This window comes from Dendropsophus ebraccatus, chromosome 12, assembly GCF_027789765.1.
Source record: "Dendropsophus ebraccatus isolate aDenEbr1 chromosome 12, aDenEbr1.pat, whole genome shotgun sequence".
Lineage (NCBI taxonomy): Eukaryota > Metazoa > Chordata > Amphibia > Anura > Hylidae > Dendropsophus > Dendropsophus ebraccatus.
Window position 1 is genome coordinate 64512320 of NC_091465.1, and position 23134 is coordinate 64535453.

Sequence of the window (23134 nt, forward strand, 5' to 3'; positions counted from 1 at the left end):
GTAGGCAAATGTTGACCACCCACTAGGCGTTGATGGAGTGATGGAACTGGTGATGGTGTCATTGATTCTGGAGGAATGTTTAGAAATATTAATCCAGATTTCTATGGATACCTGGATTCTTGAGGTGCAACTGGGGATTAGAGCTGGTATTCCAGCTAAGTGCATGTTGAGGTGCTCCTGGCTTCTTAAGAACCAATCCTCTATGAAGGAATACGAGTCTGAACCAGTTGAACCAGTTTGTATCCCAAATTCGGACAAGATTCTCCAATATATAAATAATAATTCTTCTGTACAAGTCTTTCTTAGTGCTTTATGCAGAATTCTGCTAAGGATAGTGTCTAAGTATAACATAAATTAGGGTGATAAGGAAGGCTGGAAGCCTTAAGTCTGTGTTTAGTCTTGTGGAGTTACTGACCATGGTGGTGGTGTTGGAGGTACTCTGTGTAAAGTTATTGCACATGTTCCCAGCACAGCACTGGATCTCCGAAAACTTGGGTACGTCCTGTGAAGGGAATGTAGATGAGCAGAAGCCCACTGTAGAACAGCCTTTCATGATCGTCTTACGGTTCTGATCTAGAGAACAAAAACATAAGAACTCCAGGTCAAAATCAGTCATCTTTGGAGATATGAACAAAACACAGCAATCACCGAGCTCAGATCATTAAAAAAATCCAATGAAATACTCACTCAAGTTTCCATTAATACATTGCCCTCTCTAAATCTAAACATGCAAAAAAATTGTTGCAGTTGCAAATCTCGAAACACAGGAATAGCCAGATATCCCTCCAGGGAAGGAAAAACTGTTGCTGTGTTTTTGTGTTTTGTTGGTTTGCTTTTCATTGCCCCCATTAGCCAGAATCCTTCTCCACACTGACGAGGGACAAATACCCCTGTCTGTGGATTGATGCCCGGCTTTGGTAAACCCTTGTCATGTTGCAATACTCGCAACTGAGTCAGACTTTGACGTAAAAGGGGCCACCCTGCTATTTCCCTATTTGTGTCCCAATAATCAAAACCAAGTGGGACTTAAAGCGACTCTGTACCCACAATCTGACTCCCCCAAACCACTTGTGCTTTCAGATAGCTGCTTCTAATCCAAGATCTTTCCTGGGGTCCGTTCGACAGGTGATGCAGGTATTGTTCTAAAAAAACAACTTTTAAACTTGCAGCCCTGTGTCAAATTGGCGTGGCCTAGAGCAGGCCTGGACTGGTAATCTGGCAAGCCGGGCAAATGCCCACTGGGCTGGCCGGATTACCAGTCCGTGGGCCGCCCGGGCTGCATAATAAAAAAAAAAAAAAAACATTATAAAAAAAAAAATCACCGCTGCGGCCCGCCTGTCCCGCTCCTGCCACCTCAGCCTGGCCTGCTCGGCCCGCCCGTCTTGCTCCTGCCACTTCAGCCCGGCCCGCTCTGCCCGCTCTTGCCACTCTGCCCGCTCCTGACGTGGTCCTCCAATCCAATTAACGTGGAGGAGGAGCGTGGGGCCGCTGCGGCCGGCTGTGGTGTACGTACAACGTGTGTGCCACGGCCGGCCGCAGCGGCCCCACGCTCCTCCTCCACGTTAATCGGATTGGAGGAGCACGGCAGGAGCGGGCAGAGCGAGCCGGGCGGAAGTGGCACAAGCGGGCCGGGCTGAGGTGGCAGGAGCGGGCAAAGCCGGCCGGGCTGAGGTGGCAGGAGCGGACAGAGATGGGCGGGCAGGAGTGGGACAGGCGGTCTGCGTCAAGGGAGGTGGGGGGGGATATGTCAGGTGGGGTAGTTTGTGTGTGTGTGTGGGGGGGGATTTGGCAGGTGCAGTAGTGTGTGTGTGTGGGGGGGGATATGTCAGGTGGGGTAGTTCGTCGTGTGTGTGTGGGGGGGATTTGGCAGGTGGAGTAGTGTGTGTGTGTGTGGGGGGGGATATGTCAGGTGGGGTAGTTCGTGTGTGTGTGTGGGGAGGATTTGTCAGGTGGCGTAGTATGTGTGTGTGAGGGGGGATATGTCAGGTGGGGTAGTTCGTGTGTGTGTGGGGGGGGGATTTGGCAGGTGGCGTAGTATGTGTGTGTCTGGGGGGGATTTGTCAGGTGGGGTAGTTTGTGTGCGTGTGGCAGGGTTTTGTTGGGTGGGGTAGTGTGTGCGTGTGTGTGGGGGGGGTTGTCAGATAGGGTAGTGTTTGTGTGTGTGGGGTATTTGTCAGGTGGGGTAGTGTGTGTGTCCACCAATAGTGCCGCCCTCCAACAGCCCCCCGGGACCGCAATCATCACCTGCCAGGACGTCTTCTCCCTCCAGCAGGTGCAGTTATATGACGCCTACAAGGAGAGGATCAGAAGAGAGAAGGACCCGCTGTATTCCCGGATAAGGTGAGTATAATAATATAATTCTTTTTTGTTTGTTTGTATTTGGCAATGCAGGGGGGGGGGGGGGTTATGGGGCAGAGCATAGGTATACTATGTGGGTGCAGCACAGGGGATTATTATGGGAGTGCAGCACAGGGGGGATTACTATGGGGGGCAGCACAGGGGGGATTACTATGGGGGTGCAGCACAGCGGATTATTATGGGGGTGCAGCACAAGGGGGATTACTATGGGGGCAGCACAGGGGGGATTACTATGGGGGTGCAGCACAGGGGATTATTATGGGGGTGCAGCACAGGGGGGATTACTATGGGGGCAGCACAGGGGGGATTACTATGGGGGTGCAGCATATAAGGAATTACTATGGGGGGATTACTATGGGGGTGCAGCACAGGGGGATTACTATGGGGTGCAAGACATGGGGGATTACTATTGGGGTGCAGCACATAAGGGATTACTATGGGGACAGCACAGGGGGATTACTATGGGGGTGCAGCACAGGAGGGATTACTATGGGGGAGCAGCACAGGGGGGATTACTATGGGGGTGCAGCACAGGGGGGGATTACTATGGGGTGCAGCACATAAGGGATTACTATTGGAGTGCAGCACATAAGGGATTACTATGGGGACAGCTTGGGGCAACTACTTTGGGGGTGCAGCACATAAGGGATTACTATGGGGACAGCACGGGGGGATTACTATGGGGAAGCAGCACAGGGGGATTATTACTATGGGGACAGCACAGGGGGATAATTACTATGGGACAGAGCACGGGGGGATTATTACTGTTGGGGCACTGCATGGGGGGATTATTACTATGGGGACAGAACAGGGGTCCTTATTATTATATGGGGGTACAGCAGGGGATCCTACATACAGGGGCCAACCCACATACCTACTGACTTTACTGCACATGACACAAAAATGTGGAAGCTGTTGTAAATGTGCCTAAGATGTTTGTCTGGCAGGTTCAGAAGAGATGAATCGTAGCTGCAAGAAAACATCATGGTGGAGAAAGAAAAAAGAAAATGAACGACTCCGATTAGAGAAGATGTCACCTGTGAGTACCTGGGTGTAACTACAGTGTAATCACTTATGCAGGGGGGAGAGTGAGGGCACAATTAGGTTATGGGGGGCTCAGGCACATTCTTTGCACAGGGGTCCTCTGCTGTCTGCGCCTGTCCCTGCTGACGGCTAATATTGCTTCTTCTGAGGACAGTCCTGCTCACATACTATATAGTGGTAGTAGTATAGTGGAGTACAGAGGGGGTGCACACTATAGAGAATGGTGGAGTACAGAGGGGGTGCACACTATAGAGAATTGTGGAGTACAGAGGGGGTGCACACTATAGAGAATGGTGGAGTACAGAGGGGGTGCACACTATAGAGAATGGAGGTTGAGGGAATTGAGCTGTGTGGGGAGAGGCAGTCTTGGATCTGTGTTTCTTTTGGTGTTTGGAGTAAAAGTTAATGTGGCCCGGGGTCTGAAGTTACATGTTGGGGTATGCATTTTAGGTCTGTGGCATACATTTTTTGGGATCCAGGTTAATGAATTTATTTCAGGGTCTGTGGATTCCATTTAATCAGAAGTCTAGGATAATTTATTTAGGAGTCTGATAGGGGAACAGCACAATGACAGGAGTGGGGACAGATCCTCTGTAATGGTTCTGTATTCTACCTGTGACTGGCTGACCACTGCTGTATTCTCTTCTATAGTGTGCAGGGTGTAATACTCTTTAGCATTTGTGTATACCGCCTATCTGATATCACTGCTGTATACTTTTCTATAGTCTGCGTGGTGTAATACTTTGCAGCATCTGTGTACGCCTGCTATCTGATATCACTGCTATATACTCTTCTATAGTCTGCGGGGAGTAATACTTCACATATGTAAGAAAATGATGTGACAGTAGTAAAGCTAAAAAAATTTCTGCTCAACGTAGTTGGTGCAATGGGTGTGTGTGCGGGGGGAGATATATGTGGTGGGGTTTGTGTGCCAGGGCTGCTTTTCAGCCTCAGTCCGGCCCTGGCCTAGAGTGTCTGTGCATTAGGCTGGCACACCCTCTCTGTCCCTCCTCCCCACCCTCTTCATCATTAGGAATGCTCCTGGTAGATTTTCTGCTATTCATCACCTGTGTGAGCTGGGCTGGATCGTTAAGGCACCTGTGCAGTGTTCACTGCAGAGGAATAGAAGAAATTTTGCCAGGGCTATTCCTAATGATGAAGAGGGTGGGGAGGAGGGAAGGAGAGGTGGTGCATGGTTAGGGCATAGACACTCAAGGTTACGCCAGTTTGACAAAGGGCTGCAAGTGTAAAAGTTGTTTTTTAGGACGATAACTGCATCACCTGCCGAACGGACCCCAGAACAGATCTTGGATTAAAAACAGCTATCCAAAGGTACAAGTGGTCAGGGAGGGCAGATTGTGGGTACAGAGTCACTTTAAGGGGCTACGTATCAGGGTGGATGGTGATCTTCCCACTGGGAGGCACCACTTGGCAACAGGTCTTCCTTTCCTGGAGAGATATCTGGCTATTCCCGTGTTTTGAGACTTGCAACTGAGGCTCCACGGACCCCTGTCTTACATCTTTAGAGATATAAAGCTCTAACAATAAGGAGGGACATCACCATCTACTTATAAACATGAGAAAGTACCCACTGTTCCTACAGGTAAAGAACTGAACCAGTTTATGTTTTTTCTGTGCATTGTATTGTGGGGAGGAAGGCTATTATAGGTGTATGCACTTATGATGCCCGGGGCAACAAAGCTAAGCAGCTCAAACATCTTTAAAATGAAGAAATATTTTATGTTATTGTTGTGTTGCCTTGTAAAGCTAGTAGAGTTAGTGATTTTCCACATTGCGTAACAATGAATACCATCCCCTTTGGAGAAATTCTATAACAGTGATAACTACCATAATACTGCCTCCTAAGAAGATAAGTACTATAATACTGCTCATATAAACAAGAATATAAGTACAATAATACTTCTATGTACAAAAATAAAAGTACTATAATACTGCTCCTATGTACAAGAATATAACTACTATAATACTGCTCCTATGTACAAGAATATAACTACTATAATACTGCTCCGATATACAAGAATATAACTATTATAATACTGCTCCTATGTACAAGAATATAAGTACTATAATGCTGCCCATATGAACAAGAATATAAGTACAATAATACTTCTATGTACAAGAATATAACTACTATAATACTGCTCCTATGTACAAGAATATAACTACTATAATATTGCTCCTATGTACAAGAATATAACTACTATAATACTGCTCCTATATACAAAAATATAGCTACTATAATACTGCCTCCTATGTACTGTACAAGAATATAACTACTATAATACTGCCCCCTATGTACAAGAATATAACTACTATAATACTGCCCCTATGTACAAGAATATAACTTCTATAATAGTGTTTCCTATGTACAAGATATAACTACTATAATACTGCCGTCTATGTACAAGAATATAACTACTATAATACTGCTCCTATATACAAGTATATAACTACTATAATACTGCTCCTATATACAAGAATATAACTACTATAATACTGCCTCCTATGTACTGTACAAGAATATAACTACTATAATACTGCCTCCTATGTACAAGAATATAACTATTTCCCTATTTATGTTCCAATACTCGCAACCGAGTGGGACTTAAGGGGCTACGTACCAGGGTGGTTTGGTGCTCTGCCCACTGGGAGGCACCCCCTTGGCAATAGGCTTCCCTCCCCTGGAGGGATATCTGGCTATTCCCGTGTTTTGAGACTCGTAACTGAGACTCCATGGACCCTTCTTTTGCATATTTAAATTTATAGGGGGCAATGCATCAGTGGAGACTTTTCAGTGAGTACTCCATTTGATTTTTTTGTCGCAAGTCTCCCTGAGCTCAGCGATTGCTGTGTTTTGTTGGTCTATTTTTCATTGCCCCTGTTAGCCAGAATCCTACTCCACACTGACGAGGGGTAACTACCCTGAAACGATCGTCTGTGGATGGATGCCTGCCTTGGTAAACCCTTGTCATGTCGCAATACTCGCCACAGAGTTAGACTTTGACGTAAAAGGGGCCACCCTGGTATTTCCCTATTTATGTTCCAATACGCGCAACCGAGTGGGACTTAAGGGGCTACGTACCAGGGTGGTTTGGTGCTCTGCCCACTGGGAGGCACCCCCTTGGCAATAGGCTTCCCTCCCCTGGAGGGATATCTGGCTATTCCCGTGTTTTGAGACTCGTAACTGAGACTCCACGGACCCTTCTTTTGCATACAAGAATATAACTACTATAATATTGCTCCTATGTACAAGAATATAACTACTATAATACTTCTATGTACAAGAATATAACTACTATAATACTGCCCCCTATATACAAGAATATAACTACTATAATACTGCCCCTATATACAAGAATATTACTGCTATAGTACTGCCTCTATGTACAAGAATATACCTACTATAATACTGCTATAATACAATACTATACTACTGCTGATATAATACTGCCCCTATATACAATAATATAACTGCTATGACACTGCACCATATTGGACCAATACAAATACAAATGTTACAATACAAAACCATGAAAATTATAATAGTCTACTATACATACTCTCGTGTTAGATACGTATTACCTAGGAATGTAGCTAAAGGCCAATGCTTACCAAATGCCTCCATGCATCGGATGAGCGTCCCCTTACAGTCCACTGGGACTTGTTTCTCTACGGCGCACTCATTGTTTCCGGTCTCCAAACATGCAAAACATCTTATTCCATTGATGTTATTTAGAATAGGAACTGGGAAGGAGACAAAGTAAATAATATAGACATGAATTACTATCTGCTGGAAACCACATTTACAAGTCCAATATACAATATTGGGAATATCATGTACCACAAGGGTAATATTCATTGGTGTGAATTATATTGATGCTATAATAATATTGTATAATGAACCAACACTTGAGGTCATTCACCGAAAACCAAACAGTTGTCCCAGTGACAGATCAGTAATGAATTAGAAGGCCCTCACTTCTGATATGAATGGGGGCGTCCTCGTGTAGTATAAGAACTGTGCTGGGTAATCTAAACCATTCTAATCAGAATTGTTGCATTATCATAGACACATATGAATGTGCCCTACAGTACCTTGAAGGGGTCATTGTGATACTTACTGGACACCTGGAAACTATTGCAGTTATTCCCACTGCTGCAGCAGGATAGATAGGTGTAGCTCTGGTAATTCTTTGTGTCATAGGCAAACAGGTCCGTACATGCAACGTTTCCTTGTCCACAACCCTTCACATACTTAGATGCAGTAAGAGCACCTGAAAAACATGGTCATTGAATGGATGAACCCAATCTCTCATGTGTAATATGTACAATAACATCTTACAAGGATTGCCAGCTTATTTCTGTTCAGGAATGGAGAGAATTCCGCGGTCTACGATGGTTCTAATTTTCGAGCTACAAGAAGGGAACATCATAGGTGCCTACAAATCTCTGGAGACAATAGCAACAAGAACCTTTTAAAACAATAGAATCATTGGCTGGCTGGGTTACTTTGGTTTGGAACTAAAAATTCTTCAGGAGGAGACTAGGCAATTGAGGATAGTGCTTAGGAACCAGAGGGAGTACATCAGGAATCTGGAGAACATGGAGCATTATTTTATTTTAATTTTTTTTTACATTTCAGAGAAATCCTTATCAACTGAACACCATTGGTTTGTGGTATTGCCCTGAGCAGCAAATGCTGTGAACTTTTTCAATGATGGCAGGTTGAACCAAGTACATATGTATTATAAAGTTAAACAATACCCAGAACTTTTAAAAACATTTGACATGTCATTGTGTAGCAAGTTTTGATTCGTGAGGGTCTGGCAGCTGAGATTTCCACTGATTAGTAAAGACAGAGTACTTAGGCGAGCACTCAGCGAAGCACTTCTGATCCTTTCTTGTAGTGATTGGTAAGGTTCTCATTGCCTCAATCCCTACTGATCAATACTGTTGACCTTATGACGTATAATTTTTAAAAAAAATGCTGTGTATCCTATAAGAAGAGAAGGTCCTTGAATGCTATGATATGAAGGAGACCCAAAGACCCGAATTCAGATGGTCTCTATTGTGGTTATCTGTGTTCTCATGCATCACCAGGAAGAGAAGAATGTGGCCACACCTTTACCAATGGATATTTGTTGGCATATGATAGATTTTCAATACATGCTGGCTGAACCTTTGTTTAACTGACTTCTCCTAATCTCCTAATCTCCATTGGCCCAGCTAAATTTGCATGTCTTCTTACTGGGAGGAGGCAGCTGTCAGACACCTCTGGTGGTGGCTTACATTTCCCAAAAACAAAAAGATTGGGCATGTTGAAATACAACATGCCTAATAGTGCTCATACGGTTAAGTGAAGAGTCAGCTAACTTCAACGATGCCAGCAGGACCAGCCAACAATCCAATGTGTATTGGAGCCTCCTGACAGATAATTTTTTGGGAGACAACGGTTGGACACGTTCAATTTCAGGTGTGCTACCCCTTTGATGTCCAGGAGATAAGCTTCCATTAGAGCTGTTTGGCAGCGGCTTTCCTCCCCTCTCCTCATTTATTATCCATAAAGCCGAATGTGTATGGAGTACAAGGGAAGGGTGTATGGGCACCTTAAAGGGATTGTCTAAGTTAAAGAAAAAACTTTCTCTATGGCTATGGGTGGTAAAAATAATAATATACTACTGTTAAATATGAGTTATGTTTATGTCAATGTTATACTTACCTCCCTCAGTCCCTCGTATAATGATATACTGTTAAATATTAGTTATGTTTATGTTATACTTACTTCTCACAGTCCCTCGTATATTTCCCATTGACACTGCTCTCCATTTCTTCTGGATTCTCTGCTGTCCTGACCTTCAATGACCTGTCCAAGTACTGATACAGGACACTGCTGTGGTTAGTGACTGGAGAGACCAGAGGGATCCAGGGAAAGAGCCTTCTACTCCCAGGGTTTAATGGGAATTGCAGTTTGACAACAGTTGGAGAAGCAGAGGTTGGGGAACTCCATAGAAGGTCTTGGTTTGACCCTCTGAATGCGTTCACTTGGATCAGCTGTTCATTTTCAATCATGATACAGCTTTGATGTGTCGGGATCTATCGTCATTGTCAGCTATAGAGTTTAATAAAGAATTGTAGAACTTTGAAATTAATTCTGAAAGAACATTTTTTTTTCTTGTCTGCAACGGAAACCCAGTGATCCAGCCGGCACTTCAACTAGAGCTGTACATTTTTCTCCATTAGACAAGCGTCGCAAACAGCAATATGTAAATAGCAGATCAATTTCATGGAGTGTTAAGAAGAGATGGGATAAAGAGTTCTGATGCGCACATCAAAAACTGAATAGAAATTAAGCTGCAAGACTTTATTTCTAATGACAGGACAGCAGCCGGCACATGTGATTAAATAGCCTCCTGGGTGCGGCACTCGGCACAGCATGACTAGAAAATAGGCCATTGTAAGCCGATCACTGGGGTGCCAATGTTGACTCTCAAAAAAAAAAAAAGTATAAAGTCGAAGAAAAACTTTCAATTCATACCTTGAGGGGGGATTTAGAAGACTGTCAGGGCACAAGATTTAAATTCTTTTGTTTTAGCAGGCAGAGTTTTTGAAAGCCTCCAAAGAAGCCATTTAAAGGAAGAATCTTACAGTTGTGCAAAATAGTCACACTGATTTCCCCTCAAAAAACCCCAAAGTTTAGTATTTCTGTAAGAGAAGTTTTATGTAAATAAATATGTAAATGAAGGGAATGTAAAAAACTTGAATAATGTGTCTGCTTTCTTCCAAAAATAGCGCTGTGCCTGCCCTCAGGTTATGGGCGGTATTGCAGCTCAGTCCTGTTTATTTTAAAGGACCTGAACTGTAATTGCAGGCACAACCCATGGAAAGCTGTAGAGCTGGATGTCTGAGAGAAACCAAAAAATTGCCCCAAGGCCTGGGTGGGGGGGGGGGGGGCAGTGCTATACTCACCCACCCTGCACTACTACAGCTGCCGTGCAAATGCTTTAGGTCTTCCAATGGTCTCTGCTTTATTTTTGAGTTCTGTGTCTTCCTGACCCAACAGGACCTGCCTGCTCAGTCAGTGTCGGGACGGCGCAGAAATCAGTACCACCACACAAGTCTGAGGGTCCGGAGGAGGTGAGTATAGCATGTTCACTATTTTTAATGCACCCCAGCCAACCAGACAACCCCTTTAGGTATATCAAATTGCTGTAAACTTTAACATACCTAATACTTTTTTAGGGTATGTTCATACTGAGTAAAATAGGCAGAATTACGCGGTGAAGCTCCCCGCCATGGAATCCCGTCTGCCTCAGTGTGTCAATTCTTTGAGTGAAGTGCGGGGGAAGTGGAGCCGTGCAAGACATCCCATAGATACACTGAGGCAGACTGGATTCCATGGTGGGGAGCTTCATCGCGTAATTCTGCCTATTTTACTCAGTGTGAACGGGCCCTTACAGCTGAGGGTTTAATACAACTAAATCCAGTAAAGGTACAGGCCTCTGATGGCTCAGAATATCAATCTTACATTCTAGGGATGCCGGAAAATTAGCATTAAAGGGGTTATCCAGTGCTACAAAAACATGGCCACTTTCTTTCAGAGACAACATGACTTTTGTCTCCAGTTCAGGTGCAGTTTGCAATTAAGCTCCATTTACTTCAATAAAACTGAGCAGCAAAACCCCGCCCAAGCTGGAGACAAGAGTGGGGCTGTCTCTGGAAGAAAGTGGCCATGTTTTTGTAGCGCTGGATAACCCCTTTAATAGCATACAATGGCCACTATGGGTATCAGCTATTCCAAATAACAACTCACCATTTGTATATTCTTTAGTGACCACGTCCACACAGTTGTTGTTGACTTCATCGCAAAATAAAGATTGAAATGGAGAGGAGCAGGACAATGTAGAACTTTTACAAGAATTACATTGTAAGCGATTGGAGAAAACCGGAGAGGCTGAGGATGGGAAAAAACAGTAATACGAAGAGTTGACAACATGAACATAGAAAAACTCAAGTTGTACATAAAGCAATACAATATGTTGTATATAAGGAGAAAATTACATTAAGAACATTTGACAATAGTTATCTGGTAACATTAGAGATGAGCAAATTTTGAGCCCACTCTGGGTCCCCCGAACCAGAACTCTCTGTGTTTGATTACCGGTGGCTGGAGAAGTTAGATAGAGCCCTAGGAAGTCCTGGAAAACATGGATTTAGCCATAGGCCTTAGGCTGTATCCATGTTTTTCAGGAGACCTTAAGGCTGCATCTAACTTCTCCTGCCACCGTGAATGAGATGACGAGTGCCCAGGTTCTGATAAACCCTGTAAGTGTGCTCAACTCTGTCATAAAAGGGAATATGTCACATTCAGAATACAGGAGTCCAGTGGGCTGTTCTTCATATCTCACTAAATTATATATCAAAATGTTCAGCTCCTCTTGGCCTATGACATGGTATCCACATTTCAGACTACACCAGGGGTAGGAAACCCTGGCTCTCAAGCTGTTGCAAAACTACATGATGGGAGTTGTAGTTTTGCAACAGCTGGAGAGCCAAGGTTCCCTACCCCCCAGTTTTGTTCTTAGTTACATTGGAGAGAGCTGCTGTTTTGAACTACTAAACCTACATAGTCACCTATGTTGCTACATTGTCCATCATGTTCCATACTACACTGCAGCTATGGAGAACAATATCCTGCACAGTATAATACAAAAAATCTAAGGAGCTGGACCCAAAAATGAATTCCAGGAAATTCTAACACTAACCCTAACTGTTTTAGTGCTATATATTGTGTTGTAAAAAGAAAAAGGGAAATTGCAGAGGAGCCTGACAGAGTGAAACAGACATTTATCGCCAGTCAGATTTGCTTTTATTGTCTAAACTGCATCATAAACATCAGTTCTGGGAAACCTGCGTCTCTCTAGCTGTGCCGAATCTACAACCCCAATGTGGTAGTCAGAGATATTGTGGATACTTACTGGAGTATCGGTTGAGGTTGCAGTAGTTGGTCTCGCAGCACGTTGCTGACATGTAGACTGCCCGTTTCCCTGTATCGATGATGGAGGTCTGGTTGCAGAGCTCGGTGGTGGCGCAGCCTTTCATTAGCGTGTTACTATCTGCAGGAGGCAAATGAGATGATCTGTTGGGGAAGTTATATGCCACACATTTCTAGAGTCTAAATGGGCTTCTGTATTACTTGGGATAATACACCGCCACTACTAATATTTAGTATAGAGATGAGGCAATGGTTCTCACATAACCAGGTGACCGGCAGGGGTGCCGGGTGTCAGATCAATGTAGTACGCGTGGTCTATCCAAAACAAGCTGGATAACCCTTTTCAGCAATCCTAATGTAGCATAGGTGACATGCCCATTACAGGACCCACAGGTTGTGTACTCTGCTTCTCTTGGTTAGAGCTTTATTCACCCATTGGAGCTGTAATAAAACTTCTACCTTCTCAAACCTTGTATCAGAAAGGGGTAGAATGAATAAAGAGAATGTAATGACTGGACAGACACGAAGACAGGGTGAAGTCCTGGCACTGACTGTCCCTGCCTTTTGGGGAACCTGACTCTTTAATAGGCCAGCCCCTACCTGAAGACTGCAGGCTACTCATGATAAGTGTACACACAAGACAAGGACAGAACAAAAGAAAGGTCAACGAGTACCAAGTCAGGAATGTAGCTGTAGCTGACTGGCAGGAATGTCTGCCAGTCAGTCTAATGTGGAACTCACAGTAGCTGAGTGACGTGACCTCGACCATGACACTACCAACGAGGGGCACTGCTGGCGCATCCTTGCGACAGCGGAGCTGGCTGCTAGGTACATTGTCGGCTCTGAAAGTGTGAGTCAGAAGCTGGGAGCGTCTGCTGGCGCCAACTACTGACAGATAAGCTGTTCATCGTAGGCTGGGTTTAAACTTATGTGTAGCATGTTTAGGTTCTAAAATACATTCAAAATGTCTCCATTAGTCCATTATTAGACAAAGGAAGAAGAGTTTCCTTTTGGCCTTAAACTGGCCGGTATGTGTCAGTATAGAACTAACAATGGAATATATAGAAGGAATAATGTACTCTAGGCTATAGTCATAGACAGGATCTTGTAAAAAATTCATTCTTCAACATTGAAATTGCAACACCAAAAAGGTAAAGATGTGGAATTATGGAAATCACAGGATCGATAGATATGGTAATAATATGCAAATGATACAAAAATGGAAACAAGGTAGTCAAGGCACCTTGATTTAGTCAGTATCCAGTGTAAGCATGATGCAGAGAAATCCAGGCACTTACACATCTTGGCATGCTATCAATGAGCAGCTGACAGCTCTATCTGACCAATATTGTCTTAGATCTGAGTCCAGACATGCTGCAGGTCATGGTAACACATGTAGGTCATGCAGGCTGCTTACGATAACACGAGAATTATGACATCTGGAGGAATGGCTGTACCACTGGTTTCAATACAAAATTGATGTTATAATGACTTGAGCGGTCTAGGGACTAGAACTGGTGTGAATTAACACTCAAATTACAACCCCAAAAAGGACAAGATTATGATGGAGAACAAGACAGGGGAGACTGGAATGGACGCCTATCCTCTTCACCAATGAACCCAACTTTTGGATCAGATACAATGATAGCCAGAAATTGTTCTGGAGACCACACGGGCAATGCCATGAAGAAGGCTGGTTGATGGTTGATGGATGTGTTAAAGAGATACTTTGTAGTGAAACCCATTAGCCATAAGCTATAATACTATTGGTTTAATGGAAAAGCTCCCGATGTATCCAAAAACCACATCTTATATTAGTCTATGGGTGATGGATACCACTTATAGGCATCCAAGTACGTCTGCACCTTTTACTGGTGTATACAATAAATGGAGGCAGTGTGATCTAGGCCTTACATTACACCTTGTATGGGGTTAGACAAAGGTAGAAAAAAAATCTCATCCTCCCACTGGTTGAGACAAGCAGCTTCAGCAAGAATAAGACTATAAAAGCCCTATAATAGTACCAGAAGGGTAAATATATTGGTAAATATAGGCTTAACTGAGCAGATGAAACTATACTTGGAATCCTCCATGCTGGATTGTAAATGCTGGTTTTCCTTGATGTGAAGCTTCTGGAGATAACAATTCATTATAGGAAAACCATTGAAATTAATTGAAGTCCAGCGTGTTCATTGATTTCAGGGAGTTGGTGGCCTCAGCTCTCAGCTTTATCTAGCAGAGCGGCTGTGGCGGTACGTGGCCTAACATTGCCCAGGACAAGGGGGCAGAAAAAAAACTGAATGTTAGGATATAGACAAAACCCACCAGAACTAGTGAGAAATGTCTGTCACGGGTAGCCCTTAACATGCACATAGTCCTAAAAGCAAGAACTGCTGTTTGTTGCTGCTAATAGAGAGAGGTCAGACCTCTATATTACCTCCATATGCCTTAAAGGAGTATTCCACTCAAACATAACTTTTGATATGTTGCTGCCCGTGGTGAGACTAACAATTCATTCTGTACTTGTTATTATTTATTCAGTCTCCTTCCCCCAGTTCCGCTGAAATCACAAAAATCTGTGTGTGTCTGTCTCCCCCTCCTCCCCCCTTTCTTCTGAGACAGCTGATGTAAACAAGTCCCTGGCAGGCTTTATCTGCAACATTGTAGCTTCTTTGTAAAGCTGGGAGGGTTAATCACAACGAGTTCATCAGCAACTTGACCTCAGATTAAACCTCCCAGCATGACAGAGAAGCTATAATGTTGCAGATAAAGCCTGCCAGGGACTTGTTTACATCAGTCATCTCAGAAAGGAGGTTGAGGATGGGGAGACAGAGAGAAAGGCTTATACACTGATTGTTTGTGTTTTCAGCAGAAAGCAGCAGCACAGAAATGGGGTAAGGAGACTAATAACACATATAGAATGGTAAGGTATGGACAATCCCTTCAAATGAGCGTGTCTCTAAAAATGACCCGCAGTGATCAGCTGATCACTTGCGTCTACATAGGGAGGGGTTAGGTGTAAACACAGCTTAATATACACCTGAGTATGTCAACAAGTATGCCTGCTGTTCCTCCTATGTTATTCTACAGGGTGGAGGGATGCTGTCATGGCAAATAGGTGACTTAGTAAAGATTTATAGCCAATTATATCAAGCGGCCTGTAATCATACAGCACAAGTACGTCAGCGGACTCTGGAATGTGTCACCATTGCTACAATAATATACAGATCTCCGGCTTGGGGGCCTCCTGTGAATTTATGAATATGACAGAACCAGTCTGGACAACTTCAGTCCCACATAAGTCTCATCAATATAACATAGGTATGTACTGTATGTCATCAAACTGGGTCTGCCAGGACATAGAAAACGTTCTCTCTGTAAGGCTGATGTCACCAGAAAGTCCCTCTATATGCTGTTTTTCTGTGTTTTTTTGTCTGGATGTGGCTGGGGCTATGATGCAGTTCAGCCATACTCCACATTGTTATATTCAAAGAGACAGCTCACCACTTCCCACCGGGCACCCCTGTGCATGGACCCTCTCCTAGGTGAAAGAAGCCAGACAGTATAGTGAAAAGATGAGAAAATGTCATCCCGTATAGGTTACTTTATTGTGCAAACATGATCCACGTAAAACACTGTACCAACATGTTTCGGGTCTAACTAGCCTTAGTCATGACTCCACATTGTTACTCCCAGAGGTGTAGAAGAAAAATGTCCGCCTCTCATGGAGAGAGCTCACACCATTACATCCTTTTCCTTTGTTCTAGTAGAAGAAAGTCTGGTTTTGCTCATCTTTCCAAGAAATTGGTGATCCTTGCCCCACCACCAGTATGCTAGTGGTACCTATAAGAACAGGGCTCCTGTTTTAAATCACAGACCCCATTTGGAAGAAGAGTTGGGGATGTCCCTATGTTGGGCCCCATATCAGCCATTGGTGCAACCTATATAGTATGCACATCCATGTAAATTATCCCTATTGTGGACATCACTGTTTGTATAATTCCTATGATGTAATACCACTGTAGAATATGCTTGTACTGTGACTTTATTGTGTGTATTATACCTTTTCCATGACATCACTGTGTGTATTTTACCTTTTCCATGACATCACTGCGTGTATGATACCTTTTCCATGACATCACTGTGTGTATGATACCTTTTCCATGACATCACTGTGTGTATGATACCTTTTCCATGACATCACAGTGTGTATTATGCAGTGATGTGACATCTCTGTGTGTATTATATCTGTGTTGGGAAATTGCTGTGTGTATTATACCAGTTGTGTGCGTCACATCACTGTGTGTATTTTACCTGTACTGTGACATCACCTTATGTATTCATAACTGTGCTGTGACATAACTTTGTGTATTATACTTGACATCACTGTGTATTATACCTGTGCTGTGACATCACTGTGTGTATTATACTTGTGCTGTGATATCATTGTGTGTTATACCTGTGCTGTGACATCACTGTGTGTGTTATACCTGTGCTGTGGCATCACTGTGTATATTATACTTGTGCTGTGACATCATTGTGTGTGTTATACCTGTGCTGTGACATAATCGTGTGTGTTATACCTGTGCTGTGACATCACTGTGTGTATTATACCTGTAGTGTGATATCACTGTATTAGACATGTCTCAGGGCCATATCTGCCATGAGGCTTGATAAGTTTATGGCCTCAGGCAGAAGATTTGCAGAGTCAATAAGGGACCATTTGCATTGCGTGGCCATAAATCATAGTGTCGTGCTTCTTCTGCCACATACTTGTGGTTTTACTGTCCCCATGACCTGTTAATGACGGAGCACACAGATGTGGAATGCAAGGCAGACTTCTCCCACTTTTTGTATGCTATATACAGAAAAAAGTTATTACTTCCTCTTTGAATGGAACACAAGATGTGACCACAAATAAGACAAGCCCTTTAATCACGTTGATTCATTTTGATTTGGAGAACCAATAAAGAAGAATTTTATACCACACTTGCTGACCTGGAAACTTTTTATGTACCTGGCTGTGTGTATTATACCCGTACTGTGACATCACTGTGCATATCATACATGTGCTGTGACATCACTCTGCGTATTATACCCATACTGTGACATCACTGTGCATGTCATACATGTGCTGTGACATCACTCTGTGTATTATACCCATACTGTGACATCACTGTGCATATCATACATGTGCTGTGACATCACTCTGCGTATTATACCCATACTGTGACATCACTGTGCATGTCATACATGTACTGTGACATCACTCTGCGTATTATACCCATACTGTGACATCACTGTGCATGTCATACATGTGCTGTGACATCACTCTGCGTATTATACCCATACTGTGACATCACTGTGCATGTCATACATGTGCTGTGACATCACTGTTCGTATTACACCCATGCTGTGATATCACTGTGCATATTATACATGTGGTGTGGAATCACTGTGTGTATTATACCTGTACTGTGACATCACTGTGCATATCATACATGTGCTGTGACATCACTGTGTGTATTATACCTGTACTGTGACATTACTGTGCATATCATACATGTGCTGTGACATCACTGTGTGTATTATACCTGTACTGTGACATCACTGTGCATATCATACATGTGCTGTGACATCACTGTGTGTATTATAGCCTTACTGTAACGTCAATGACATGTGCTGTGACATCACTGTGTGTATTATACCCTTACTGTGACATCACTGACATGTGCTGTGGTGCCCCTGATTTTCTTCTGTAGATAACATCCTAGTAATGGTCTTAATGCAATATTCTTACCTTCTTAGTAGTGTGGGTAGAGAATATACCCCTAGATATCATGGTGGCTATAGACAGCAGAATGTAGGGGAATTAAGCAGTGAGGATCAGAGATATCTCCCATCTCGACCACTTATGATAGGTGTCAGCTGCAGTTAGACCTGTTGGGTATGGATTGGAGTTTAGCAGCTGAGTCCGCGCCATACTCACCAGGTCTGTCTGTAGCTGACATTTGCCATCAGTGGCTGGGATCAGAGATAGCTTCTCCCATACTCCCTAACCATGTGAATTTCAAATGTTGGAAAGAGCTTAAAGTGGCACTGTCACCCCCTATTTGCATTTTGACTGCTCTCCACAGGTGTAAAGGGTAAATGTTACAGCTTTCATTACTTATTTTATATTATACCTCATGGTGCTTGTTCTGGTAAAAAGTCTTTTTTTATCACCTGTGGATTGGTATATGTGGGCCGGGCCTCGCGGCCTATGTGCCACATCGCTCCGCCCCTAGCGCCACTTAGCCCTGCCCCCATCTGTGACATCATCGTCGCATTGGCCCCGCCCCTTAGCAGCCATTGGAAGGGCCAGCCTAAAGCGATGTGGCACATAGGGCGGAGCAATGTGGCACATAGGCCACAAAGCCCCGCCCACATATACCAATCCACAGGTGATAAAAACGACTTTTTACCAGAACAAGCACCATGAGGTGTGATATAAAATAAGTAGTGAAAGCTGTAACATTTACCCTTTACACCTGTGGAGAGCAGTGTCACTTTAGAGTAAACATTGACCCCTGAATATCAACCATCAAGTAACTGTGTCAGTGTAGGGGATTTAGAGCTGTGTATCAGTAAAACAGCTCTAACTGAAATAGAGATATATTAAGATATTAATTGGCCATGAATGATACAAGATTATTGTTAATGACCTCTTCCCCTTTTTATCTCTTGTTGCTGGATGTAGTGACTGACCCCACCGTCTTCCTGTTATCCCTCGCCCTGTATTATTTCTACCTTATTTGCCGTTTTGTTACTTGCAAGTCTCTTGTGTTGGGGTGAAATGAAGTGTAAGGCTGCTGAAGGGCTGGAGGGAGCGGGGAATGCATGAGCGGGCAGGTCTCTGGTCCATTGAACCTGAAAAAAATGCATAAACTGGCACCAGCTAAATGCCCATAAGATGGATTTATGGAGGAATAACAGATCTGCCATTATTCGGACCTGCAGACGTAGCAAATCTGCAGTGAAAGCGGGATGTAGTTAAATGCTCCAAATACTTTCGCTCATTCCAGCACTATGGAGCCGCATTAACCCTTTTTCTGCCAACTATGTGCTGAACACAACAAATCAGTGGAAGGGTAAGTTAAAGTATAACCCCTTTCTGTATACTGTAGTAGTACATGTAGAAGGTCCCTACTGCATGAGGCCCTCCCCCCATTCTACAGAGAAAAGGAACACCCTTGCAATCTGATGGGCCCAGTCCAAAGGGTGGTTACACTTTGGCCACCACAGATGTTTACTATGTAAGGGCCAGTTCACGCTGAGTAAATTCGGCAGAACTCCATGGCGGAAACAAGTGATTGCATGATATAACTCAACATACTATAAAATGTAGTATTAGGGCGAGTTCACACTGAGTAAATTTGGCAGAATTCCGCAGTGGAGCCCTCTGACGCGGAATCCCGCCTGCCTCAGTGTCAAATGGCGTCTCTATTGGAGGGCTTGCACACCTCCACTCTCTGCTAAAAGAATTTACTTGTCAATTCTTTGAGCGGTGAGTTGAGGCACGCGAGCCCTCCCATAGAGACGCCATTTGACACTGAGGCAGGCGGGATTCCGCGGCGGAGAGCTCCACCACAGAATTCTACAGAATTTACTAGATTCTGCCCTAATACTACATTGTATAGTATGTCAATTTATATCAAGCAATCACATGTTTGACTGACAGCTCTCTCCCATTCACCCCATACATATGCACACTCAGCTTGCTTGAACATGCATCTGTTTTCAATCGGATTAGGGTCTCCTGTAAAAACATAAGTATCAGGTGTGTAAAAATACAAAAACTCAATCCTTCCGTTTCCCATCACCATCTGTTAGGGGAGATATACATTACATGATTGTTTGGTAACACAGATTAGGGTGACTTGTATGTAATGTGTATCACCTGTATTAGGTTATAAATACTCCAGTGATCCAATGTGTACAGTGTGAACAATGTAAGCAATGTGAACATAGCCTTAGAAGAACGCCCCGGAAATCTCTTATATAAAAAGTATAACTCAAGAAGGTGGGATCAGACTACACATGATATCTGTAGTCTGTAACTATGGAAACACATAGGCCTGAATAGAAGATGTAGACACAAGACAGTAGGAGATATTTATTCAAGGCTAATGGTGAAGTTTTCTTTTTTCTTTTTTTTCTTCTTTTAGAATAATACACATCCTGTCACTTTATTGTACACAGCCTAAATGTTTTTCTGTTAGCCTATATGTCAGTCATTGATAGGGACCAATTGGTTATCGAGCATCCATTCACATACAGTATGTCTCACCTAGTGACCTGTAAGCCAGGGAGATGCAGGTGGTTTCGTAGGATGAACACGTCTTCGCTACCATACGACACGATGAGCTGGTGCCAACGCACTGTAGGCATTTCAGGCAGAGCACTATGGGAGAGAAGCAGACATGGTTAAGCCTTTGTGTAATTCTTTATATTCTACTGAATTGGGTTTCCTAAATAACTATGACAGATACTGGATAACAGCCATAAATCCGAGCCCCTTGCTCCATTAACATGTAAGAGATCTGGTAAGGGAAACTAAGATTAGGCAGTCAATGACACTGGATAGTTTGCATTTGTTGCCTATTTCTGGATGACTTTTTGACTTTTTTTTTTTCTTACAGAAATACCTTATATAACATTTGTAGTCCTTGGATCTCTCCATTGTGTGTCCTTCCCTTGTCCCATACTATGTCCATAACTGGTTTCTAAATTTCACTCCAATACAATGTCCCAGTATTTTGAATGTACACTTACTGATATTTGTCTGGTAGGATAAGCTCCTATGTATGGGGGCACTAAGGAGAATGGCTACAAACAGCATCCCTCTCTCTCGGGGACTTTTCCGGTTCTGCATTACAGAGATAACCCATTGATTTGAATGAACATTATGTAATACTTTATTTCCCCTGTGGGGGCACTGCAGGGAAATTGAACACTTAGGGGGACATTTATTAAGATGGGCATACTCATAGGCTCACCCTCTGATAACCCAGCAGGATTTACTAAGAGGCATACACCCCTTAGCTTATTCTGTGGGAACTGCGCTTAGTGCAGGAATTGTGCAAAAAATTATACCAGCTCCGGAGCAGGTATAACTGCATTACTCCTGTTTCCAAGGGGCAGGAGGAGGCCATGCCTCCACCCACCTTGCTGTGCCACCCCTGCCCGCCCATCTGGTGAGCAGGGTATACGTCTGGCATACGCTGCGAAAAAAGGGGCTAATCTGCCTCTTTTGATTAATGTCCCCCTTACTGTCAGGTTTCCACACAGATTACAGCTGATCTCTAGCGCTGCGGAATCTGTTGGCGCTATACAAATAAATGTATTATTATTATTATTTATTTTTATTATCTCTAGGGGTCCCAGCATATAGATACTTTGTAATAAACTTATTGCCAAAGAACCCTTCTAACAAGTAGAGATTATCCTAAGTGGAGATCCCCTTTAAGCCTTATTTACTTTGTATAGTACCATAAACCAGACACGTATATTCTGTAATTGCTGTGAGACAAATGAGTAAAGCGATCTCTGCAGTATTCCGCCATTACACAAATCCTCACACATCATGATGGCAGCGCCATTCTGGGAGTGTTAGGTAGAAATGCAAATGTTTTCTCTAGCAGGAAGTGTTCAGTGGTTGCGTCCCTCATGATCCTGATTGAGCCTGTGGCCCCGGGGTGTGACATCTGCTCCTGGAGCCTAGAATAGAAGCTGTTTTCAGAGTATGAAGGAGTGGGCGGCCTGGCAGAGGCTGTGGTACAATACGTGATGAAAGGACGTCTGCTGAGATTTAAAGAGACAAAAGCAGCGGATTCTGCAAACTATGGCCCGGCCCCAGCCCTACATGCCTTATATTGTTATAGAATCCAAGCACAAACATTCATGATGGACATGGTCGTCATATTCCATGCTTCACATCTTCTGTATAGACATCAGAACAATAGGGGACATCAGTGTCACTTATGTGGGGAAATTCCAAAAAATTATGTTTCTGTATTGTTGGAGGAAATTAGTCATAGTTAGTTGTGATAGATGACTAACTCGGCTCTGCCGCACTGCCAGCCTGGGGTCTGCTGTATCTGTACTCTAGGGGAGGTAGCTGGGAAAGTCTCTTCAGCACCGGCCTGGATGGACAGCTCCATGGATGCATGGATGATCCTGCTCTGGAGTCTGGAGTCACAGTATCAGTTTATACAAAACTACGGAGAATTCTATATATGATACTACAGAGAATACATACAATACTGTATACAATACTAGAGAATATACTTCATATATGTCCACACAGGTAGAAAATATAACCTTTACAAACAATGTTGCATTGTTGCAATCTACCTATCTACCTACCTCCAGTATTTTCCTGCGTATGACACTACTTTTTAACCCAGGAAAATTCTCTCAAAAGTCAGGGGTCATCTTATACACTGGGTGTCATACTATAGGGCGAGTGCTGAAAAACTTCGGAACCGGACTGAAGAATCTGCGGTCGCTGCATATGGTGGGGGGAGCTCAAAAACTGCAACTGCGACTGTATGAAGGGCAAAGCAAGCTGCAGGCGTCCCCTGTCTGGCCGCCCTTGTGTCCTCCCAGTATTACTGTACCTGCTTCTCTGCCTCTCAGATTTCGCTGCTGTCTGATGTTTTTTTTATTAATTTTTAA

General features: G+C 43.5%; 1 protein-coding gene across 1 annotated transcript in view; it reads right to left on the bottom strand.

Annotated features, from left to right (window-relative positions):
* Nucleotides 1-228: 228 nt before the first annotated feature.
* Nucleotides 229-23134, bottom strand: part of LOC138768731 (urokinase plasminogen activator surface receptor-like) — a 42878-nt gene continuing 19972 nt past the window's right edge. Inside the window, exons 4-9 of the mRNA XM_069946687.1 lie at nucleotides 20733-20858; nucleotides 12399-12536; nucleotides 11234-11374; nucleotides 7545-7697; nucleotides 7036-7167; nucleotides 229-573 (exon numbers count right to left, since the gene is read on the bottom strand). Of these exons, the coding sequence (XP_069802788.1) occupies nucleotides 326-573; nucleotides 7036-7167; nucleotides 7545-7697; nucleotides 11234-11374; nucleotides 12399-12536; nucleotides 20733-20858 (938 nt within the window). The 3' untranslated portion in view covers nucleotides 229-325. The remainder of the gene's footprint in view (nucleotides 574-7035; nucleotides 7168-7544; nucleotides 7698-11233; nucleotides 11375-12398; nucleotides 12537-20732; nucleotides 20859-23134) is intronic.